Source organism: Rhipicephalus sanguineus, chromosome 11, assembly GCF_013339695.2.
Source record: "Rhipicephalus sanguineus isolate Rsan-2018 chromosome 11, BIME_Rsan_1.4, whole genome shotgun sequence".
NCBI classification, from domain to species: domain Eukaryota; kingdom Metazoa; phylum Arthropoda; class Arachnida; order Ixodida; family Ixodidae; genus Rhipicephalus; species Rhipicephalus sanguineus.
The window spans coordinates 66,620,590-66,644,729 of NC_051186.1; the positions used below are offsets into that span (position 1 = coordinate 66,620,590).

Consider the following 24,140-nt stretch of genomic DNA (forward strand, 5'->3'; position numbering starts at 1 on the left):
ACCACTGAGTTTTGAGACTCTCCCAGTAGGGAAAGGGCGCATGTGCTGTGGCACCATGAAAAAGGCAGATATCATGCATGACATGCCGCAGATTCATTACTTACATAGTACTGTCGCTGTGGAAAGAATCTCAAACAGAATGGCATCTACGCACTCTGCTGTTTCGCATTTCTTTTTAAGCGGCTGCAGCCTGACTGGTAATAAAAAGCCACTATAGTCATCCCTAATACAATCAAGGACCACTTGAGCATCGTTTTATTGCCACCTAGGTCAGAATGCAATGGAAACAGCGCAATGCGCTGTTCGCGTTTCTTTCCATCCACCCTGTACATACATACATACACATACATATACACACATACATACATGGAGGAAGAAAAAGAGAGGAGCAAGCATTGCGCAAGCCCACTGTGTCTGCCCCACATGTGATCAAAAAGTCAGTGTGCTCTGCAGGTTTTAGTACTCTCAGTTAAGTTCTGTTTTTCAACCAACTCCGTGATTGAGCCGAACTTTGCTCAGTGCATACGCTTTGATTAAAAAGCGTCGAGAAGCAAATAAAAACATCTCGCCAAATCTCGTTCATTGCGTGACATCACTGCAAAGGGTCACGTGTTGGGTCAACACTGCTGGCGTCAAAACGGGTTGGCTTGCCAAGGCCGGCTGTGGGACGTGATGCCATGCTCCCTCCTTTCTTTTTCCTTCCTCTATGCTTACATACGTACATACACACACACATACGTGAAGAAGTTCCGTCTAAGCTCTCGTACTTGAATCAACACCTGGCAGACCTCGAGGACTTCAAGCACGGGTCAGTCGAGCCCCCGTTGCCAGAGGACCGCACCGTGGTGGCCGCAAAGGGGGGCCAGCTGGAGCTGCTCTGCGTGGTTCCAGAGGGCCAGCCACGGCCGAGGGCCTGGTGGGAGGACCCCTCGGGTCATACCATTGGCGACACTGGCCGCGTGAGGGTGTCGGGCATGCGGCTGCTCATCGACTCGGCCAAGAAGGGCGACGCCGGCAACTACACCTGCGTCGCACAGAACATGGCTAACACGCGACGCACCAGTGTCACACTCTTCATAGCCGGTGAGTAGCAGTGGTAGTCGTTGTACTGTATATATACTTGTGTAATAGCGTAATTATTTCCCGTTATTTTTATGGGGTGCAGCTCTTACACGAGTCAGGCCTATATCTTTCCACAAAGACCTCCTACTGTTGCTGTGACTGTTGTCAATAACAGCGTAAGCAGTGCCAAGTCATTACAGATACTTTATTTATGGATGTTCATCGTCGCTTTCACTCTTGCTGCTACTTGAAGAGTCGGTGTCACGGGCGCCTTCCCAGAGGTAGTCGTCTTCCGTACTATCTGTGCGATTCGCGATTCAGTGCCGTGATTATGGCCGCGTCACCATAGTGATCTCAGAGGTACTCTTCTTAGAGTACAGGGGAGCAAAGGCTGCTTGCGCCATGCAGTAGCAATTTGTGAAGCTTGTGCTTGTGCACAAATTTGAGCATTTGGCAGCTAAAAAAATATTTTTTTTTCTTTCGTTATTTTGCCTCCTAAGTTGGGAGTGCGGCCCTTACTCAAGTATATACATTAGTAGTACTAGTAGCAGCAGTAGTAACAGTAGCAGCAGCAGTAGTGCTAGTAGTAGTTGTAGTTGTTGTTGTGCAGTGGTTCCACTCCTGCGCCAACTGCGCCAAAGTGCGCCAAATTGTATTTACTGCGCCATCCCGATAATATCGACGAAATTTGCGCCAAACTGCGCCAAAGTCTCGGGTTTGGGGGCGTCTATCACCGGCAATCGCACCGCCGGCGCGTCAGAACATGTGCAGCTCGATCTTGGGGCTGCCAATAAAGTCGCAATCATGGTCCAAGAATTATTCCGCTGAATAAATGGCGCTCGCGCGTGCGTTCCGAGTAAGCCACGATGCCATGCACGGTGCCGACGCAGCTTCTGTTCTGCAAGTCAGCTCGACAGCAAAACGCGCTCTCCGCAGAGGCTCGTGACGTCTAGTCCTATCGGTAGCGAGAAAGTGCGACGGCGATTCATCGGCGGACGTCGTCTGTTCCAGCAACGCTGCTGATAGCTCGTTTCAAGCGTCGCACGGCACGTAAGGAAAGCAATGTTCAGTAATAACTACATGAGTGCCGTTAAAATGTCTGTCACTTGTGTTTCCGGACATCGCGGAATGAAATCTGGGATCGCTCGCAGTAGATATATGGGACAATATCGAATTTTCCTTGCTTCGCGTTTATGGAAGAGCACGCGAACGGTGGAAACGCGTTGACACTTGTCCTCAGATATACTTTATCCATGGATCTTCATCCAGAACAGCTTTTTCGTAATTCCTTCCGTCAGCACGTCCGAGTTTGTAATCACTCTGCGGTAAATACCCCCTAAAAGACCCTGCCCTTTCGAGCTCACGTGCTAGGGTTCCAATTCGAATTTTTTGCTTGCTTTTTTAAAAATGTCATCTCATTAGTAAAATCATATCTTCTGGTCGGAGCAGCCGCAAATGCGCAGCTGTCAGTAGCGGGCCCGTCGCTGACGGCCCATAGTGAAGCGGCTACGCCATGTTACACGTCCGCCCCTCGCATTCGGGGGTCAATAGCTAACGGTTAAAAAAAACTCAGTTTCGCTTAAGAGCGAAGCAGTGAATGCGATACCAAACAATTGTATTGTGAAACGAAGTAAGACTAGCAGCTAACTCTTTTGAATCCGATCTCGCGTAACTCAACAAAACGCTTGTTTAAGAAAATATGGCCCCTCCAGGAACCGAAGCGTTTTCTTGCTCTGAGTTCTCTAAACCCGAAGTAAGCGTTGAGAGCACAGCAAGTTTACGAGCCGTCTCCTGATGCCTCGAGATAGCGCGCGCGCAAGCGACTGCGCCCTTCGAACGATGCCCCCCCCCCCCCTTTCCGCTCCCCTGGCATCCCTTCATGCTCCTTACGAAAGACGGGCGGGGCGTTTCCTCTCTGTTTGATGAGCAATCGACGGCAGGCCCGCACGCGGGAAGATTTTATCTCATGCGCTGTCCGTGCGACGGAGACAGACGGCCGGCTAGTTTAATCTCCGCTTCAGCCGCGTTCGTCGCCAGCGCTCGCGAGCTTTTACCCGCGGCTAGAATGCGCGTGGTGATGTTATTAATTTGGACTTTATACGGAAAATTGCGGCAACGGCGACGGCAAAAATCCGCCGAGAGTGTCCATATAATTGCTATCGCAAGGGTCAATGTACGGGGCAGATTTTGCGCCCCCCCCCTCTTAGGTGATTAGGGGGGGCGGCCGCCCCCCCCCTGCCCCCCTGTGCGCACGCCTATGCTCCTGAGATGATTTTTTCCATGAGATTTGCAATGAATCGAAATATTTCTAGCCTTCATAAGAGCCCCATAATAATACTCAGGTGCTTGAATGTTAATGCAATATGCTTCTGTATTGCACTCCAGGATGTAAAATTCGCTGCTCCAAAGTGCTCCCAGATGCAAAATTATCTGCTCCAAAGTGCTCCAAGATGAAAATTTTGCTGCTCCAAGGTGCTCCAAAACGGAAATTTTGCTGCTCCAAAAATTGCTCCAAATCAGAAGTCCTCAGTAGCATCACTGGTTGTGGTTCTGGTAGTAATAAAAGTTGGGTAAGATTTAAATGGAAGTTGAATGTTGGGGCAGTTCAGATTGATATTGTATCTTGAGAATGCCATGTTCATTATTTAGGCCATCATCACTCCGTTATTAGAAGTGAAAAAATAAAGTTCAAGGTCTCATGTTCAAATGTTGCACCACTATCCCACCACCTAAATCTCATTGCGACTTCACACATTCTAAAGCTTTTTTTTTTTTTTCTTCCTTGCTTTCACAATTCAGCCACCTTGGCTCGGCAAAAGTGTTCAAAACTTCCTATGTGAGGTTCCTGGCTCCGTTGCTACACAATGTAGTAAGGTACATAGCAGGGCAAGTTAGAATGGATTCACACATATGAATTAGCATGGAAGACAAGGGAATATAGAGGAAGATGGCGGAAGGCACTCTAATAAAAGGGAACGTTTGTAGTAGTTTGAAAGGACAGGACAAGTGCTGTCTAACAACAGAAGCACATACATCAACATGCTCAAGAAATTGCATTCAAGAAAAAGAAACACCAACTCACCGTGTGCGCAGGACTCTCTAGGTCACATGGAAAAAATTGCCAAGCATGTGCTTTTCACAACTAAACAAGATGAAAGAAAGCTGCATTTAGAAAACGTCGTGTAGCTTTGCTATCCGAAAGGCTTTTCGGCAAGTTCACAACCTTTCCTGTGCTTCGATAGTGCTCATCCTGTGTCGTTTCTACATGTGTGTATTTTGTTGTGCTCCGCACTGACTTGCTGGTATGAAATGCAATGCAATGCAATTAATTTTAAACTTACAAAGAACTACATAGGCCCTTGTGCACTGGCCCTCTGACTAGTTCACGGTGTGCAGTCCACGCGTGTCCCCGCAATGTAACTGACAAAATGTTAGCTGGTTCAGTTTGCATACACAGCCACTATGGACTACCACGGGTATTTCCATTGGTTGGATTGTATCTATTAATTGTATTTCGATTCCTGTAATCACTCATCTAGCTAGAGTTAACAGTATTATTAAACAACAAAAACGATTTCCCGCTAACATGGGGCCCTTACCGACATCTTCCTGCAGTTGCACCGTCATTGTCTTCTCACCCACTTGACCTAACGGTGGACGAAGGTGAGGAGACCACTCTGACGTGTTCCTACTCGGGCTCCCCACCTCCGGTCACACGGGTCACGTGGCAGCACGACGACAGGCCGCTGCGACCCGCTGGCAACGGAGGCTCGGGAAGTACAGACCCAATCACTGCAGCTGTGAACGGCAATGGTGGGCCAGGTCACCTGACTACTTACCCTAACGGGACACTGCAAATCCGCAATGTGGGCCTGAGTGATGCCGGCGACTACTTCTGCAGTGTCAACACCACAGGTTTCCCTGTACAGACAGCAAAAGTTGCTACTTTGCAAGTCAGGGGTGAGTGATCAATTTGAGTCATCTTCAATCTGTGTATCATTTCTTGAGCCACCTCCCTGCCATTTGAACCAAACAGCAGAGCAGGCATCTGACTTATGCAGTTGGTGCCTTTTCAACCACTTGACATGTCGTAGGTCTTCGGGTATGCGGATTTTCGAAACACGAAATTACACCATCTCCCGCTAAAGGAGACCATGAGTAGATGCGATCGCGTTCCGTTGCACGATCGCGTTGCACTTGCACGATCGCGTTCCGTTGGCATTCGTTGGGCATGCTACCGAGTTCGCGTCGTGGAACACGAAGAGCAACGCTACGCACGTCGTATCTTCCATCTAGCCTGGCCGTTAATTCTCACAGGGCGAGCGGGGAACGCGGTCGACAGGCGGGCGAGAGGGGGCAGCGTAGGAGAGGAGAGAGAAGGGGAGGGGGGACGCGCATGCGCTCGAGCTCATCGCGGCGTTGCGCAGGAGCGAATTTCGGCATGTTTAGCCCGTGTTTCAGAGGAAGAGTGGAAAGGGGGAGGGGAGAGGGGGAAGGGAGAGGGTGAGTGGAGAGGGGATATGGGAGAGGGTAGATGACAGGGGAATGGTAAGGGAGAGTGGAGAGGAGGTGCGTGGAGAGCGTATGCGCATGCGCAGTAAGGGTGGTCACGCCGCACACCACCACCGGATTGAGCTCCGCCTTAAGATACTTCGCATCTAATAATCTGATGAACGAAGCATTTTCTTCTAACGGAATAGGTGCTGCAAGGTTTCTGGCATGCTACTTCAACAGTTTGTGTCGACCTTAAACCCAGTTTCCGCTTTCTTCTTGTGTGCCTTTAAAACTCTTTGTAATACTCTGGCTCCATTGTACGCTCATGGTAATACTCTGCCTCCCACCATAGAGCGGCTGAAGTTTGTGCCGGCTCCCGTGAGCCGCAACCTGGAGCTGGGCTCCAACGCCAAGGTGTACTGCCGCGCACGGGGCAGCCCATCGCCCATCGTGCGCTGGATCAAGGAGCAGGAGGGTGGCCGACAGCCGCTGTCGCTCGAGTGGCCGCCGCACATCCGTGACGAGAACGGCACACTGCGATTCCAAGGGGTGCGCGCCCAGGACGCCGGTCGTTACACCTGCGTCGCCACCAGCACCCAGGGACTCATCAACGCCACCGTGCGCCTCGACGTCATCAGTGAGTGGCTGAATGGTTGCGCGATGAATGGTAGTGGTACACTTGGCCGTGTAAAACAAAGAAAAAAAGCTGTTCGTACGTGCCTCCTGCACGACAAAGTATGACTACAGGCCGTCTTTCTTTAGCTCTGAAAATTGCTATGACTCCTCTCAGTTATCTCACGTACCCACACACATTGAAGCTGCGTTCTTGACTGCAGCTGCATGAGACTGTTTTGTGTAGCAGGGGTCATTAGTAGTCTTGGCCGTGCTCCAATTCATGCATATTTTTAGGTAGCATATCCCAGATGAAAGAAGCTCCATTTCCAGCTGGATTACCGAACCTTTTCCAGCTGGACAGCTTTCCGGTGTGATAATTGATCTATATGGCACTATAATTAAGCTCGAAGTCTATGAATATCCAGCTGGAATATGGCCAAGTTCCAGTCAGGAACTCACAAAGTTCCAGCTCTATATTTATCCACTTCGAGCTGAATTAAGGACCCATAAGTCTTTCCAGCTGGAAAGATTTCCGGTTCAATAATCCAGCTGGAAATGGAACTTTTCATGTGGATGGAATGGGCAGCACAAGACAATGAAGTGGCGTGCTTACTTCTGCACTTTACCACATAGCAAAGTGTGTTTTTATAACATCGGCTGCATAATGGTGAACACGTAACATTCATTGTAATATCGGGTTGAAGAAAGTCTACTGGACCCTTTATGTTATCTGTTAACAATGAGCTTGAAGGCACATCTTTCGTAATTCTTCAGCATAATACATAAGCGCTTTTTACTGCGTCTTCTTGCTTTCACCTCTCCGTCTCTTTCTCCGTCTTCCTTTTTCCGTGCAGTGATGCCCCGTTTCACAGTTCAGCCGTCCACGACACGAGCGGTGGAGGGTTACAGCGTCATGCTACACTGCAAGGCAACGGGCGACCCGTCACCCACCATCCAGTGGGATCGCAACAACGTGCTCAACAACTTCGACCCGCAGCGCTACCGCGTCCTCGACAACGGCTCCCTCTACATCTCCGAAGTGCACCGCGACGACGACGGCAAGTACGGCTGCACGGCCGGCAACAGCGGGGGCCTGCGGCGTGTCGAGGCCAGCCTCGTCGTGCTAGGTAGGCCTTGTTTTGCAGCAGATTTGGCGCTCAGTCATCGTTTGGGTTGTTGTATGCATAGAATTAGTGCAGAGGCTAGAGAAAAAGCTCCCCATACATTGTGGGGAATTTCCAGCACGCACACAACAGACAAGGACATAAGGAAACAAGACATACAAGGGCACTGGAAATTTCCCAAAATGTATTCATACCAACTCGCCCAGCTTTCTATACTTTTACTCCCCATATAGCCCATGTATTAGAATCCCCAACTGCAAGGTCGCCACCATTACACTATGCTGCGTGCATTACCAGCCCCTGAGACGCATGCCAGACTTGACGGTGGCATTCAGTTTTCATGGCAGTTTATGAAAGTGAGCCCACGTAAAGCACAGTTGTAAGAACGTGTCAACAGAAAGCATAGACGACGCACTGTGACTCACAACTCGGTCACAGCATGCGCAATCGGCCACAATCTCGAACTCAAACGGATATGGCGGCGCCATCTAACAAAAGTGTCTGTAAATGCACCTCCCTATGCCACGAGTCCTGCGTACAGTAAAATGCCAAAATAGCCTTAAATTTTTCGTAAAGTATTGTAAATAAACATCAAACACCGTCTGCTCGTTTCGAATGTGTAAAAGTGCCCATGTTCGATTGATATTGCCCGTATTACTAGCGTTATATGGCGCTAATTTTAGCTGATCTGTTAATAATAGCAAAGGCAACAGTGACAGTGGTAGGGTAAATGCGGTGTTCTTGTGGCCTGCGCTCTTTCAGCCCAGCTTGTTCTCTAGAGTCTGTACTAAATTCATGCTTGTATATTCACCCTTTTTTTTTTCAGAAATGAATCAACTAAGCTCAGTAAGTAGTTGGTTTCTCGTGGGGCTGCAAAAACAAAAGAAATGCAGTTGCCGGGAAACGTATAGCGCAAACATGCTGGTAAACCTAGGAAAAAGTGCTGCTAAATAACCAAACAGACGCATTGAAGACACGTCTAGCTCAGAGGAACTTAGTCATCAGTTTATGGCTTTAAGGGCAACCACGGCGATTTTCCGATGTGCATTGATCTCAATAACATTTACAATATATGTTCTCTGTGGCACTCTAATGATCTGTGCCAAACTATAAGGTTGCAAGTCACTTAGTATTCCTGAAAATGAATTTCAAAGACTTTTGGCGAGTCCCCGCATTGTGCCTTTGAATGCGGGTCGCCCTGTATATTTGTGATGTGGTATCTTACATTGCCATTTCTCCGAGAAGGCGGTGTAAAACAAACGTTGATCTTCCCATGCTCAAATCATCACTGTCTGGTTCCGAAAAGCCGCGCAGCTTGCTACATCGTCGAATGAAATCCCAGTCTCTCTTTACTCATGCGGTCACGAGGTATACTGTGTCTGCATTACGACAGTATAATGTGAGATGTCATTGCACAAATCGCACAAAGCAGCTATACTTTTCCGTCTCAGTTTCGACGAATCATTTTTTTTGGTTATCTAAAATCATTAACGAGTTTCTACGCAAATTTCTACAGGATTGTAAATGCCATTTGAGGATGGCAGTACACTCAAACCTCGATATAACGAGCACGGATATAACGAATTATCGGTTATAACAAAGTAAATGAATAGTCTTGTCATAGATACAGTGTTACAAATACAGTAGAACCCCGCTGTTACGTTCCTCACTGCTGCGTTTTCCCGGCTGTTACGTCGTTTTCCGCCGGTCCCGGCATAGCTCCCATAGGATACAATGTATTGGGAACACCGCTGTTACGTCGTAACTGTCGGCCCGTTCCCGTATGATACGTCGCGAAGTGCGCTCGGAGCCGACCGAGTGACTACCAAAGAGAGCCGCCATGGTGCATTTTCACGCAGCTTGGCCTCGTTTGACCGTAATATTAGCCGCATGAGAGGCGCAAGCAACAGAATCTTTCAATTGATGCAAACAAAAGCATGGCCTGCGAGATTCAAACTGCAAAGATGGCGTCTATGACGTAACTGCTCGCGAAAGCAAGGCCTTCGAGATTGGCATTTACTATTGACAAAAGCACAGCCTTTGACATTTGTATTGCACAAACATGGCGTGTATGACGTAATTGCTTGCGAAAGCAAGGCCTTCGAGATTGGCATTCACTTCTGCCATCGCGTTGGCGTAGACTCATCATCATCGTTATTTATCGGAGAGCGGGAGGAGTTCGAGCTGGTTGGAGCTCGCATGGTCGTGCGTGCGGTTCGCGGTCGGACTTGCCGCGCCGGTCGTGATTGCGTGTGCTTAGTTCTTTCATGCCTACAGCTGTTGGTGTTAAAAAAATCAGATACGTTGATTACATTTCTGTGGATGAGGCCGTCCTAAGCTCCGCGTTTCTATCCATCGACTAGATCGCGGCTGAGCGCGCCAATTTTCGTGCTGCTCGTAAGAATTGAAATAAAATTCTGTACCACTAAATATTTTGCCGTTTTTCCTGTTTTTCGGCTGTTACGTTTCCCGTCTCTTACGTTTATTTCCTACGGTCCCTTCAAAAACGTATCAGCGGGGTTCTACTGTATATACATTTATAACGAATTTTCGGATATAACAAAGTTGTTTTCGTGTCAGATGCAACTTTGTTATAATGAGGTCTGAGTGTATATCATAATACTATGTTTAGAAGACGTTGAAGTTCCCCTTTCAAGCATTTCTTGATGGAAGTCTGGTGTTTCTCTCGCACCTGTGCCAGAACGAGACCCTTCTTGAGCACTTGGATGGCCGTTGCGGTCCACATCGCCAAAGTTATTGATGTACCTCCTCAGCACCTCCGGCGCAGCGACAGCATACTATAAGGCTGGTGGCTCACTGCCCTCCTCAGTCTACACGCTACCGAAGTCACGTGAAATAAACCTTCTTGTTGTCACCTTTAACTATCGACACGTGCTTCTTCCCAACGCCTTCAGGGCTCCTGTCATGAGTGCAAACTCAAACCATGACACCTCCCCGACCAGCAACAGCAGCATAAGCGAATCTCGGAAGGCTATGCTTTTGCAGATTGCATGTGCCGTAGAGTTTCCCACAATATTTACTAGAGGTAACTCTGACACTGCAGTCGTTCAGTCACTGTGGGAATGATGGGTAGTACGTGGATTTACCTAGTCTTCGTGCTTGTGGCGTCCAACACACTTGTGGCTTTGCTTATTGTCATGCTTTGGGTTTTGTTTCTGATAAAAGAACAGCTCGTTGTGAACCTTGTGAGCTGATTTTAATTTACTCGCCTAAAGGGGTCTAGCTGGTGAAGTGGGACTGGTGAACTTTTGCTGAACTTCGTCTTGCGACGAAGCGGCTGCAGGCCGCATGGAGCCGAAAGACTGAAGCGTAGGCAAATGCACGCACTAGCCATCATTTCCATGCTGTCTGAAGCTTTATGCATTCAAGATCCCATAGACACTAGCGCCAGATTTCTCTCTAGTGTACTACAGTAAAAGCTCATTAATTCGACACCCGTTAATTCGGAAATTCGGATAATTCGGACGGCTCTATTGGTCCCGGCCAAAGTGCATGTTAATCTATGGGACCAAACCTTCGTTAATTCGTCAGAATTGGGCTCCGCACCGCTTAATTCGGACAAATTCTGACGGCTGCCGCTACACAAATGTGTGGTAAAGCAGCACTGGGACCACTGGGGCGAAACCGAAACTTGAGTGACATCGCCATCATCAACTAGTGGGGGCGATCGCAGCGTCACCGAACGTCGGCGTCTCCTTTCTTCGCTCCACTACGCCTCCGACGCCATTTTCCCTTGTGTTGTGTCGGCACCGTCTCTTCTTGCGGAGTTCTTGTTTTTTCCCGTTGTGACCGTGTTTACATGTGAGGACCGAGCATGCGGCAGTAGCCAACGGTGGCATCGACGAGGTGTCAGCAGAGTCCACCGAAGGTGACTGCCCGACCTTCGATGCTGTCCTTCCCACAGATATGACCCTTCAGGACTACATCGCGATTGATGATTGTGTCGCCACGACTGGTCTCCTGCCCGATCAAGAAATTATTAATGATGTCGCGACCTCATCGCACCTCACGGGAAGTCTCGGAGGCGCTTTTGATATTAGAGGGCGTTTGCCTGAGCACTTCCGACAGTTTGCGTGCTGTTGGCCATTTGGAAAAGTTAAGAAAAATTGTAATGTAAGCCGGAATCTGCGTGAAAACGCAGACGACCATTACAAAATACTTCAGCAAATAAAGGTATGCTTCTCCAACTTGATGTTAATGTTGTTTTTCCTGTTCATTCGTTAATTCGGCATTCGGTTAATTCGGACATTTTTTCCGGTCCCGTGAAATCCGAATTAACGAGCGTTTACTGTATTATGAAACTCGATGGCATGCACTAGGGTTTCGGCCAGGCTATCAGGCTTGCGCATCGTTGGCTTGTGCATCGTCGGCTTGTGCCTCATTGACTCTTGTATCATCGGCTTTCGCATCGTCGGCTTTTGCATGCTTGTCTTGCGCTTTGCTTGCACAGACTCCGAGGGCTACTCATCGGGCAGCCTGCCGGGTGTGGGTGGCCCCGGCGAGAACACAATGGCCAAGACGGTGACCATCACGCTGGGAGCGGCCGCCATCTACATGGCGCTCGTCATGGGACTCATGATCTGGTGCCGGTGCCGCAGGGCCCGCAGGAAGGCCATGCTGTTGCTGCAGGTCTCCTCCGAAGGTGAGTGAGCCTTCTCACAGAGTCCCATCGCAGTGTGCATACACATGGCCTCCGAGACCCATGTCTACTGCGCTGGTACACCCGGACTCCGATTTCGCAATCGCCTGCGCTGACAATGAGTAACTTCGTTTTAAAGTGGCCCTGACAACACTTTTCTAAGTAATCATCGAAGCAATCAAAGTTTGCAATCGTGCACATATCTGAGGGACAAAACTTATCCATGCTGAAATTTTTAGGGAATGGGGGTGGTGATGGCGACGATGTGCAGACTAAGGGTCAGGGTGAAGTACTACCATATTTTTCTGTGTAAAAGCAGCACCCTCAATGACGATTTGCGGAAAGGTTTCCAGAAATGATCCCTCCTTATCATCGCGAAACTAGCTTCCTTGCATAGCGGTAAAGCACTGCCGTGAAGCCACTTTTGCAAATCAGAATTTGTGTTTTTTGTTTTGACTTTAGCTCCAAATTCCTAATTCTTTGTATGGGTTGCACGTGAGAGAATACGGCAGTTGTGTTTAAAGAAATTGTAAGTTTCGACAGTCGCTCGTCCGCAAGCTCATTTTGACGATACAGTAGAACTCCGCTGTTGCATTTCTCACTGCTGCGTTTTCCCGGCTGTTACATCGTTTTCCGCCAGTCCCAGCATAGCTCCCATAGGATCCAATGTATTGTTAACCCCGCGGCTACATCGCAACTGCGGGACCGTTCCCGTATGATACGTCGCGAAGTGCGCCTCAAGCCGGCCGAGTGACCATGGAAGAGAGCAGCCATGTTGACTTTTCACGCAGCTTGGCCTGCCTTGACCGTAAGATTAGCCGCATGAGTGGCGCGAGCGGCACACATAACGTGTTGTCGATTGCAGTGAACAAAAGCATGGCCTTTGAGATTCGTATTGCAAAGGTGGAGTTTATGTCGTAATTGATTTTAAACTTGTTTTTAGCGCTTGCGAAAGTAGTGCCTTCGAGATTGGCGTTTGTTTTCTCCGTCGCATTGGAGTGGACTCATCATCATTATTTGTCGGACGAGTTTGCGCGGTTCGCGATCGGGCTCGTCGCGCTGGTCATGTTGAGCGGGCTTAGTTCCTTCACGCTTACAACTGTTGGTGCCAGAAGAATCGCAGACGTTGATTACATTTCTGTAGATGACACCGTTCTAAGCTATGCGGTTCTATCCGTCGCCTGAATCGTATCTGAGTGCGCCACTGCGTGCACCATTGATATAGTTTAGGAGTAGCCGGGGTCATTCTGTTCGATGATGGCTTTCGGGGGTACCTTCACGCTCGAGATGCGTTCGACCGTCTGCTACGAGCCACGGAGGTCCGACACTACGCCAACAGTGCTACATTATAGCTCGGAGACGTCGACGCATCCTGTGACAATCTCGTGATGGTACCGCCAGAAGTGGTCGCTTGTGAAGTGTCGGCCATGCTGGCACTACATTTATTAAAACGATATCACACTGCAGGTGCTCTAAAAACTTTGCGTGCTGCTCAAGCATGAGTAAACGCACCAGGTAACGTTGCACGGTTTTCTCAAGCGTAGGCATTGATATAACATTCTGTACCAGTAAATATTTTTTTCGTTATCGCTGTTTCGTTGCGTTATCGCGTTATCTTGCGTTTCCCAGCTCTTACGTTTATTTCTTGTGGCCCCTCAAAAATGTATCAACAAGGTTCTACTGTATTTAAGAGCTCTATGAGTGACCTACTAAGTGGCTGAAGTAGAACCTCGTGCATATTAGGCTAACTTACATTTATTTTAATGTTATACTTTCAATAATGGCGGTAGTCTCAAGCTCACAAGTTTGCCCAAGTGCTGTGGTCAGTTTCTGCACCAAAATTAGTTGCTCCTTTCACAAGCGCACACATTTGCATGTTCCCAGTGGCCAAGCCTGACGATGACATTGCACCGATGGAGATGCATGACAAGACAGCCCCCATGACAGCATCGGCGCGCGACTCGCTCATTGCGCCTCATGGCGGCAATGGTGGCATCGTCGTGAGCGACGGAAATGCGGCTGCGGCCGACGCGCTCTCTCACAGCTCGGGCTCACACTCACAGAACTCGAGGCGCAGTCGAAGCTCGTACGACAAGCTGCACTTCCCACGCCAGGACCTGCACACCATGATGCTGCTCGGTGAGTCGACGGTTTTGTTTCCTCAGCTATTCAGAATCCACGATTTTGAATATTGCACGCTCTTGAGAATCCAACGTGGATTCTGTCTGTCTGGTCACGAAAAGCTTTAAAGGTTGGGAGAGGCAAAAATGCGCTAATGGCATGGACGAGGAGGGGAGGGGTTGAACCGGTGAATTCTAGTGAACAAAATAACCATAGGAGAGTTGGAGTTATGTGTTGCTTTTGATGGCATTGTACAAGGCGCTGTCCTGTCTGCTTTGTGATGATGCAAAAATAAAGCTGTCCGAACATGAAAGTAGTGCAACCAGAAGTGCATGTAAAGAGTTATCTTGATCCTAACACACATTTTGTGTCTACACAAGGATTATATTGCGATGGCGTTATACAGGTCTAAGCAACGCTCTATGACGTACGTAGTATGTTCTAGGTGGTGCAGCTGGTGGTTTGAGGTCATTGAAGCAGCAAAGAAAGAGCAGCAGTTTGGTGTGACATAGAGGCACGTGACTCGGAGTGGCAGTGGGGTTGTCAGGGTGTATAACGTCACACTCTTGGGTCGGGGAATTGCAATGCAAATCCACCGCCACATTGCTTTGTATGGAAGTGTTTCTCGTAAAGCACTGTCATATACATCATAATCGTTGGAACGATGGTGTACAATAAATGCCGTCGCAGTAGCCGCTCAGGTTAGCATGAGGACTTCAAATTTTTAGTGAACATGTATGGTAGACCACCTGCCTGCATCTTAGTTGTAATATATTCTTGTGACTGAAGGCTCAGCTCTGTTGCCTGGTCTATCACTCCTGTTTAACACCTTCACTGCAGCTGCTCATTACACTTTCAGGACGCGGTGAGTTCGGCGACGTCTTCCTGGCCAAGGCGAGGAATATCACCGAGGGCGAGGCCGAAACAGTAGTGATGGTCAAGGCACTGCACTCCCGTGACGAGTGGGCGCACGCCGACTTCAAGCGCGAGATGGACATGTTCCACAAGCTGAGCCACGAGGGCATTGCACGCCTACTGGGCGTCTCGCGGGACGTCGAACCATTCCTGGTCATCATGGAGTACACCGACTGGGTGAGCGCGTGAAGCGGCCGCGCCGTCGCTCCTAATGTAGGAGTTACGATAGGCATAACATGTATGCTTGGGAGACAAGAAAACAGTGGGAGCGAACACGTCAGGCTGATATAGTTCAGTTGAGGTTTACAGAAAGAAATAAGTTGAGTCAGTTGAATAATCAGTCTAACAGGTAACATATGACGACTAAAGGAAATGACCATGAAGCAGTGTGATTGGAGATTGCTGGAAGGTGCCTTCTTGTTGTAGTGACAATAAAACAGGCTGATGATAATGGAGATGATTATAGTACCGCAGGCCTTTCACACTGTACCGAAGCACATTGGGCTTTGCGGTGTTTTGGGCCCAGAAGCTTACCGTTGCACATATGTGAAGCTGTGCAGTTGCGGATGGCAGTAATTAGGGATGGGCGAATAGTAAACTTGATGTTCGAAGCGAATCCGAAGCGAATAGTGATTTGGTCGAATAATTTCGAATCGAATAGTTCGAATATCATGTACTACATAATATTATGAAAAATGAGCATTTTTGTCATGACCCTTGCACAGCGCATTTAATGATTGGAACTAGGTATGAGTGAATGTCACTTTTTTAGTTTGAAATGAAGTGGTAGCAACCTTGAATATTATCAAGATCGGTACAGCAGTACAGTGCAAGTTATAAGGGGTACAATACGTTACAATTTAAAAATTACCATCCTTCGCGCATATAAGCCCATATAATACGCTTTTAAACTTAAAAAAATATGTACACTTAACCTTGAAGTGTGGCTTCGCGCCAGTGCAGATTTCCCCTGGATGGGTAGTTTCGCGGCACAGCAACGCGACGCTGCAGTGAAACCACCTTTACAGGGGGTTATGTGCGGTCAAACATACATATATTCATTCATTTCGAATACTTCGAAATTTCGAATAATATAAATTCGTATCGAAGTGAATTCGAATACTTTAATATTCATTCGAATATTCGGAACGCCCGAATATTCGCCCATCCCTAGCAGTAATAAGTTCTGGGCTGTTAGACTTGTACAATAGTGTATTGTCACAGCTCACATCCGTGCACACTCATTTTCCAGTGGTCGCTCCTGCCTTCCCTCAAACGGGGGTCTGTATTCATCACAATACATTGCAATAATGTGTGGCTTTCTAACACAGGTTTTTTTCTACCGTGGTGTAGTTCATCGCATTTAGATAGATTGAGTAACTTACTTAGTACTAAATAACTGGGTTCAAGATCCCTCAAAGCATTTATACTCTTTGGCCAGACTTGACTTTTGCAATATCGAATACTACGTATCATCATGCTAGATTGTGGCACTATAAAAAGACTAAAATAGGTGCTCTAGTGCAAGGCTCTAGGCTTATTTGCAGAACCTGCTGTCCTTCATGTTTTATCTAAGTCTGTCTCTATGAGCATTCCTGTATTGTGTCGCATTGGAACGTCGCTGCTGTGGTGGAGAATTGAACGCAATAGCCTTATAACAGCAACAGTACTTCATTGTTTTGGACTGCACAATTGTTTGATTTTTTTTTGTCCCCCCTACAATAATGCCCACTTGGGCAATGTAAGCTACACTAATAAATAAATAAATATAGATACTAAGGTACCACAGAGGCAGCATGTCATTCCAAAGCACTGAATTGCTGAAGGAATCATGTGCTGCTAATTACAATATATGGTACCATGTATATGGCGACATGTTCGCTAGCAAATGTCCCACAACAGTAGTAGATAGTGCCACATGATTGCTGCAGTCGCCTCATGTCTCGCACTTGACATTTCTGGAAATTTTTTCCATACCAGGGTGATCTCAAGCAGTTCTTGCTGGCCACTCAGAAGGACAGCCAGCGCAAGGGACCCAAGCCACCGCCCCTGAACCAGGCACAGGCCATCGGTGTCTGCCACCAGGTGGCCCTCGCCATGGAGCACTTGGCCAACCACCGCTTCACGCACCGGGACCTGGCAGCGCGCAACTGCCTCATCACCTCGCGGCTCGACATCAAGGTCAGCTGTCCGGCACTGTGCCGCGACTCGTACGTCGCTGAGTACGCCACGCACCAGAACCGATCGGTGCCCATCCGCTGGACGCCCGGCGAGGCGCTGTTCGAGGACGAGTGGTCCACGAAGAGCGACGTGTACTCGTTTGCCGTGCTCGCTTGGGAGGTCTTCACCCAGGGCCTATTGCCACACGCGGACAAGGACGACGCGACAGTGCTCAGGCTGCTCAAGAGTTCCGAACTTCGCTGGACGGCGCCCGCGAGTGCCCCGATGCCATTCGCCGACCTCCTGGACCGCTGCTGGCAGCGGTCGCCACGTGACAGGCCTTCCTTTTCAGAGGTGGCCGTCAGGATCGGCGAGATCTTCGTGGACAGCAACGTCTGAAGGCCGCGCGCGACGTTGCTTAGCGTCCTTATTCGATATTCAGGGTCATTCGAAGCAGTGGGCCTAATAATGAAACGAGGGAGTGGGGGGTGTTGGCAGCTATTTAGATGGTCACGGTAGGGATCACGGGGAGCATCGCTGTGTCACAGCTACCTCCAAGGAAGACCTGTCAGAATCCGCCTCTTTAATTTTCCTGTGCTGCCCTCTACCGTTTTGGTAGGGTTCTGGTAGGGGCCGGGACAACCAATATCGCCAGAAGGAAAGCTTCCCCGAGATCAAGAGGCGTTTTGAGACTTTGCTCCTAGGGGAAGAGCACATGGGCTGTGGCATCGTGGAAAAGGTAGATGAGTGCCGTTTTCGCCGGCAACGTCACCTTCTGGAGGCTGTACACATCATCCAGTCTTGCCTCACATCCATATTCATGGTCATTCATGTTAGGGGGCGCACTATTTGGGCCACATAGTCACGGATTGCAGTGTGGATGCGAGCGCTATTGTATACATCTCTGGGGCTACAAGTGCGGCTTTCTTGGTCAATTCGGCCAAGGTTTTTGTAGCCGCACAAAGTACTTTTGCACGGGAAAGTGGGCAGTTGCCTAGTTTGCCTGCTTTCTTTGTGTGGCCGTAGCAAGTTATGTGATGCACTTATGCATGAAAAATGTGGGTACATCAGTTATTAACAGTTACCTAATGTTTGGTTTCAATTACAGCGAGAAATGGAGATTGGTTTATTCTAAAAAAGATGTCTCAAGCGTACACAAAGGGCTTCAAGAGTTGTAATCAGGTCACGATAGTTATCATGTCTTTCTGCTGCCATAAGAAGTGTCTCAGATGCATCATTTAGTAAGCAATGCAATTTTATATAATCTTTTAGTAAACAAGCTACTGCCATTGCACATAAGTCATACGCCAACTGTTTGTGCTGGATACAAATGCTGCATTACGTGTAAGATCCTATAACATTTTTTTTTGTGAGAATAAGGGTGCCGTGTTAAACAGGAAATGCACACTAAGAGCAATTCAGAAACTAGGTGTTAAGCTTACAGCAAACAAAAATGAATTGACCAGGAAATGTACTACAACATCTTAGCGACTTATACCGGTGTCACCTGATCACGATCAGGGCTGATGAGGATCAAGACAATCGCTATCTGCATATTGAGATCTGGTTCACAGATGGCAATTCTACTGACATCAGTGCCAAACTTAATCCAGATTAGTTTCCACTGTGTAGCGGCAACCACTATTAATCACAATCAAGAAATCTGGTCCAGATCAGCGCTGATCACGATCAAAAGTGGCCAGATGACACCAGTAATAAGAATGGCCCTTCAAGGTAATATTGGCGAGAAATGAAGCAAACACATTTAAGCATCCTTTGTTTAGGTTTTTGCAATCACACCGCTGTTTTCTACAAAAGCACAGACGTTTTTTTACGCGCTTGTCACATTTTACAAGTTATACAACGTCATTTGTTGTAAACATTTTTTACACATATTTATGTGAGTACGTCTCGCGTGACAGAGGCTAAGAAACTGCCCGCTATACATGCCATTGATGTAGGCAAATGCCAACCCATAATATTCTTTTGACCAACGAACTATATTGTCGCAACAACATTTTACACAATGTTTTGTACATCTTTTATGTCCTTACACGCATTTTCTATACACATTATTTGTCAAATGTAGTGAACAGACGCGTTCAAGTGTACATATGGATATGTACTATGATATTCATCCATCGCTTTCTTTCCTGCCTTTGGCAAGTTGTCCATGTGAAGTCCAACGTTCCTGGGCTAGTCATGTCTACGCACCACACATGACATTATACAAACTAACGTGGTGCTCCTTTTTTTTTTACACGTGTTGGACGACGCTTTTTTTAAATGCGACGGAGAGTTATGCAGTTATATGCTCACTGCGCATGAAGTATGTCATAATTTACATCGCAATTGCATGCATGATATAGAATGATCATGAGTACATAATGCTATATGCATGAAGTATAGTCTTTTCATGTGAAGCGTGGTGCATTGCTTCGTAAATTAATCTTCAGCCCACATGACTCTTGGCGAAGCTGCCGACGTCTCATCCTATCAGCCGACGTCGTTTACTGCTCACATGAAAATCTGCATATTTGTAACCACATCTCGTCATTGGTGTTAACGCATCAATTACAGTCATCTCAATGCGACCATGTACGTCATACAACGAATGATGACTGGGGCACCAGGCTGTGTGTAAGAGAAAGATATTTTGTAATTGATTTTCTCACATTCATGCTTTTTTTTTACAGTAGGAGCTCGTTCGAAATTTTCGTCTGTAAAAGTGTACCATGCACTTGAATTACAGCTTGCGCATGAAGATTTAACGAGGCACACTGGTCCAGTGGCAAAGTCGAGTCGAGATTTTGCCAGAATGCCTGCTCTATAAATTTCTGTCTCTGACTGTGTGTTATCAACTTGTTATCGGATGCTCTGCTAGCTGTAAATTATCTGAAATGACTACTGCAAGTGATTACTGTGAATTTAAGCACTTCACTTCATTGTCGCAAAATCGTCTGCATACAGTGTTGTCATTTTTTAGAATATACTGTACTTGTTGAAGCATCTAATGACATCGAATAGTGTTTGTTCATACATGCATCGGTCTTTGCTACTGTATTTATTGTCAGCAACATATTCAACACGCACTATGGAAACAAATCATCCGACTTTGTGAGTTCGTCGCTGGACATTAAAATAACGCAGAATGTTTAAAGGCATTTCAAACACTTCGTTTGTTTTTTCTTGCCTTAACGTCATTTGAGCATAACTTTTTCTGCCTGGTATTGCATAAAAATTGTCTTTGCACTCTGAAAAGAATTTTTCTTTATAACTCTTTCATTTTAACAATAGGTAATTGCTTGGAGGCAAATATTTGTTTAGTTTCCCTCACGTTTGAGCGGTTGTGTTCAGTGTAACAAAACACCAATTTGACAAGTAAACATCACAAAACACTGCCTTGAACTCCACTGTCAATAAAAGAAACACTGTCTTGAAGAAATGACGTACATCTCAAACAATGTTGAGTACATTTGCATGTTTTTGATGAATGCACACATTTCATGCAAAGTTACATTGCTGTACTTAAGACAAAATCCTTCGATAACACAAGAGGACATGTACATGTATCGCTGTGACAACCATGTGTGAAGAGTTGCTGGCACTGTAAAATGTTTCTCTTCTTTTTGATGCAGAATGCACAAATTGCTGCATATTCCCTGCAGAATCCACGAATGGTGTATTGACGTGGCACCACCCGTGTTATGTGCAAGACACTTATCGTGTTTGCTAAAACATTTAGTAGGACATTGCAGTGTTAAAAAATAGTTCTTGTTCTTTGTGAGAGCTTTCTTCCACATAACTGCACGCTAAGAACAGGTTACGCTCTCTGGGGTGTATCACCCTTAGCACACAACTATATTCATCTGTCTTGGTTGCCTTTCCTTGCTTTAACACCTCATTCCCGGTGCACTCTGAAAACTACTGCACCCTTGGAGGTGTTTTCTCACAGCAATACTTGTAGTGCGACTTACTTGCATATTTTTTTCTTGAATTCTCTGTACTTTCTACTTCATGCCAGAAGTGGTATGTCGCACTGGTAGCGTGCACACCATTCATGACGAGAAAGTACTGCGCGCACGGCGGTAAAACAAAGAGACATGAGGTAGCCCGATGACGATTATCGTAGTACGAAGAAAACACGCCCCAAAGGGCGCAAGTGTTTTCAGCGTGTACTTTCGCGAACGGCATACACACCATCAGCGTGCCATGGCATTCTTGACAGGAAAATCGATTGTGCAGTGTTTTCAAGGAAGAAAATGCTTACAAGCCAGATTACGATCAGTGTTGCCTGGCAAAATACACCCAGAAGGATGTATTTTTGTCAAGCAACTCCCCGTTGCCTGACACCCACCTTTTGGAATCCCTCTGACAAAAAACACCCCAAAGGGTGTGTTTTATGCCTTTTGTGTGACAAATACACCTCATGTCACACCAATGGGCTAAGCACCTCCAAATACACCTTAAAGGGAGAGACAACAGATGCAACCCAAAAGGTGTAGCTGTTTTTGGAATGCAGAGTTGACGTTTATGTTACTTGTCTCGTTTGTCCTCTCTTCGTATAGTATGCTGCTTTTGTTTAGTATGTTTCTTCCGAAAACCGCCCTGGCTTGATGTCAGCCGATGCGGGAATCTTTACGCGCCAGTATTGTAGGCCGTTTCAATGTGCGGGGCTGTGGACAGAAGGGGTCACTGGCCAACCAAAGCCATAGCTACCCGAGTAATGCACGTAGAAATGAGCGAAATGAAATGGAGAGAAATATTTATGCTTGCTACTAACACAGGTGTATACTTCCTATTTAAACGAACACCTAATCTCTGAATGCTTGCTGCAATAAATCGATATTGTTGAGAATGTATTCTAGAAATGGCGCCTAGACATGCAATCTTGCCTCCTTTTCGTATTCCACTAATCAACCGACTGTGTTTTCTGGACTTTTTTTGTTTGTGTGATGCCTTCCATAGCACCATTTTGTTTCACTGAAAACTCTGCTTACCATGAGCTATGCATCAATGTTTCAGATAAAGAAGGACAAAATAGGAAGTCATTGGCATTCAGCAAACTGGAGCTTGTTTCAATAAGAATCAGTTGTTCTTTTGTACATAAGTATAATCACTTTAAACTCTATGAACGACTGATATAAAAAAAAATTTGCCAGTCACAAGAGAGCTCTATTGTGAAGGCCTATAAAACTGGTCACATTAAACTAATTATATGAAACACAAAGATTGTGATCAAACAGGCATGCTTTTATTTGACTTGCTTCCCATCGCTTGCAAATAAATAGAAATCACTACAACCTCAGAAGTTATTCACAAATAAAGCGTATGGCTGATTTCTATGCTATGTTAATGGTCAAATACAGCCAGTAATCAGCAGGCAACCTTTTAAAGTTATAGCTTTGTACATTTTGAACACATATATGGGAGGCATTGACTGCAATGAACTGATAGCCTTGCTCTGTTTCTATACTGCCAACTCCATGTACTGGTTTTGTGCTTTTTGCTGCCATTTTGTCATTTAAAGTGCTTTATTGCTATTATATATATAGAGAGAGGCATAAATATAAGTACACCTCATATATCTGTGGCTTTCTGTGCTCGTCTCATGCGTTTTGTGTGAAGCATCGTCGCCTTGTGCTCATTCATGGGTGGACTTTTTTGTTTAATGTAATGTATGCGTGTGTACACATTATAAATGCCATTAGGTCGCGTGACTGCTTCTGCGTGTGTTGTGTAAATAAGTGAGCAGTCTTGGAGAAGCTTTTTTTTTTAGAAAATAAATATTGCTCGAAAAGTGAACTTTTCGTCTGAATTTCTTTCGACAGAACCTCCATTAGTCAATCATGCTACCACGCCGGTTTAAGCTTCACGGGGGAGTGCGAGGCATACGAACTGTTCTTATGCAGGAAAGTTCATGTACCAATAGCAGCACTGTAACACACAGACTCACAAGTAGAAGAAGCAGTTTTCAGTAGCAGCAAGCATTGTTTTCACTTTAGTAAATAAACACCGTGCCTTAAAGCTTATGCATTCTGTTTTTGAGCGTAATGGGTGCCAATGTTCAATGCAGGAATGCTTGCACTTTTGCAATGCGCACATCTACAGGCAGAACATAGCTGGACACTTAGGTCTAAGTAGCAGGTTATAAAAAAGTGTCTGCTTTTGTTCAAGATATGCCATTTGCATGCCTTCCTAACTGATAGCATCAGCATATTTCAGTAGCAGACTTGGAACTTCCATAAACGCTTTCAGCCATAGCTGATTGCCCAAACTAGTTCTACAAAAATCAAAATGGTGGAGAAAGTTTCATAAAGAAGAGATAATATACAAGTGCCATCTACCGAAGAGTCATGGGTAGTTTGACGAGAAACCTGCATGGAATAGTCACTAAAGCTTCGAGGTTTAGTGATTGAGCTGCCGGGCTCTGATTACCTGAGACATTGAAGCAAGCTCTCTGGGAAGATCGACTACTGTTCTTTCAGTTCGATCATGATCTCTCAGTTTGACCACTGGATGAGGACAAAATTTTTCCACTCACCATTTTCTTATATATGCTGAAAAGAAGCACGGAAAAATTCAGCAATAGCTTTACATAGCCGTATCCAATTTTTTTTTTGTTTGATTCGCAGACGATCACTTTTGTGTGACGTGTCACCAAGACTTAATGATTTTTCTTCAGCATCTTGGCTCCTTCATGCCAGTTTGCCATGCAAGAAAAAAAGAAAAGAGAGACTGCCTTCATCAATGTCCTCAAAAGAGGTTTATCCGAGGGATTTTCAACCAATAGAAGTAGCTGCACTTACGTTGGAGCACAAGAAGAGAGCAAGTGGGTAAGGGAACAAATGTGTTAATGACAAAATAAAGAAGAAATGGGCATGGGCAGGGCATGCAGTAAGATGGCAGGATAAACTCTAGTCATTGAGAGTGAGAGACTGGACTCACAAGTGCGGAAAGTTGCGCAAGTTGGTAAAGATGCATGACTT

At 46.5% G+C, this 24,140-nt stretch overlaps 1 protein-coding gene across 1 annotated transcript in view; it reads left to right on the forward strand.

The window, feature by feature from the left end:
- The window catches only part of LOC119374107 (inactive tyrosine-protein kinase 7), a 159,138-nt gene extending 136,202 nt beyond the window's left edge, over positions 1 to 22,936 (forward strand). The window contains exons 6-13 of the mRNA XM_037644174.2: positions 787 to 1,083; positions 4,678 to 5,022; positions 5,909 to 6,193; positions 7,026 to 7,298; positions 11,767 to 11,958; positions 13,840 to 14,094; positions 14,936 to 15,168; positions 16,972 to 22,936. Coding sequence (XP_037500102.1) covers positions 787 to 1,083; positions 4,678 to 5,022; positions 5,909 to 6,193; positions 7,026 to 7,298; positions 11,767 to 11,958; positions 13,840 to 14,094; positions 14,936 to 15,168; positions 16,972 to 17,550 — 2,459 coding nt within the window. The 3' untranslated portion in view covers positions 17,551 to 22,936. The remainder of the gene's footprint in view (positions 1 to 786; positions 1,084 to 4,677; positions 5,023 to 5,908; positions 6,194 to 7,025; positions 7,299 to 11,766; positions 11,959 to 13,839; positions 14,095 to 14,935; positions 15,169 to 16,971) is intronic.
- The last annotated feature ends 1,204 nt before the right edge of the window (positions 22,937 to 24,140 follow it).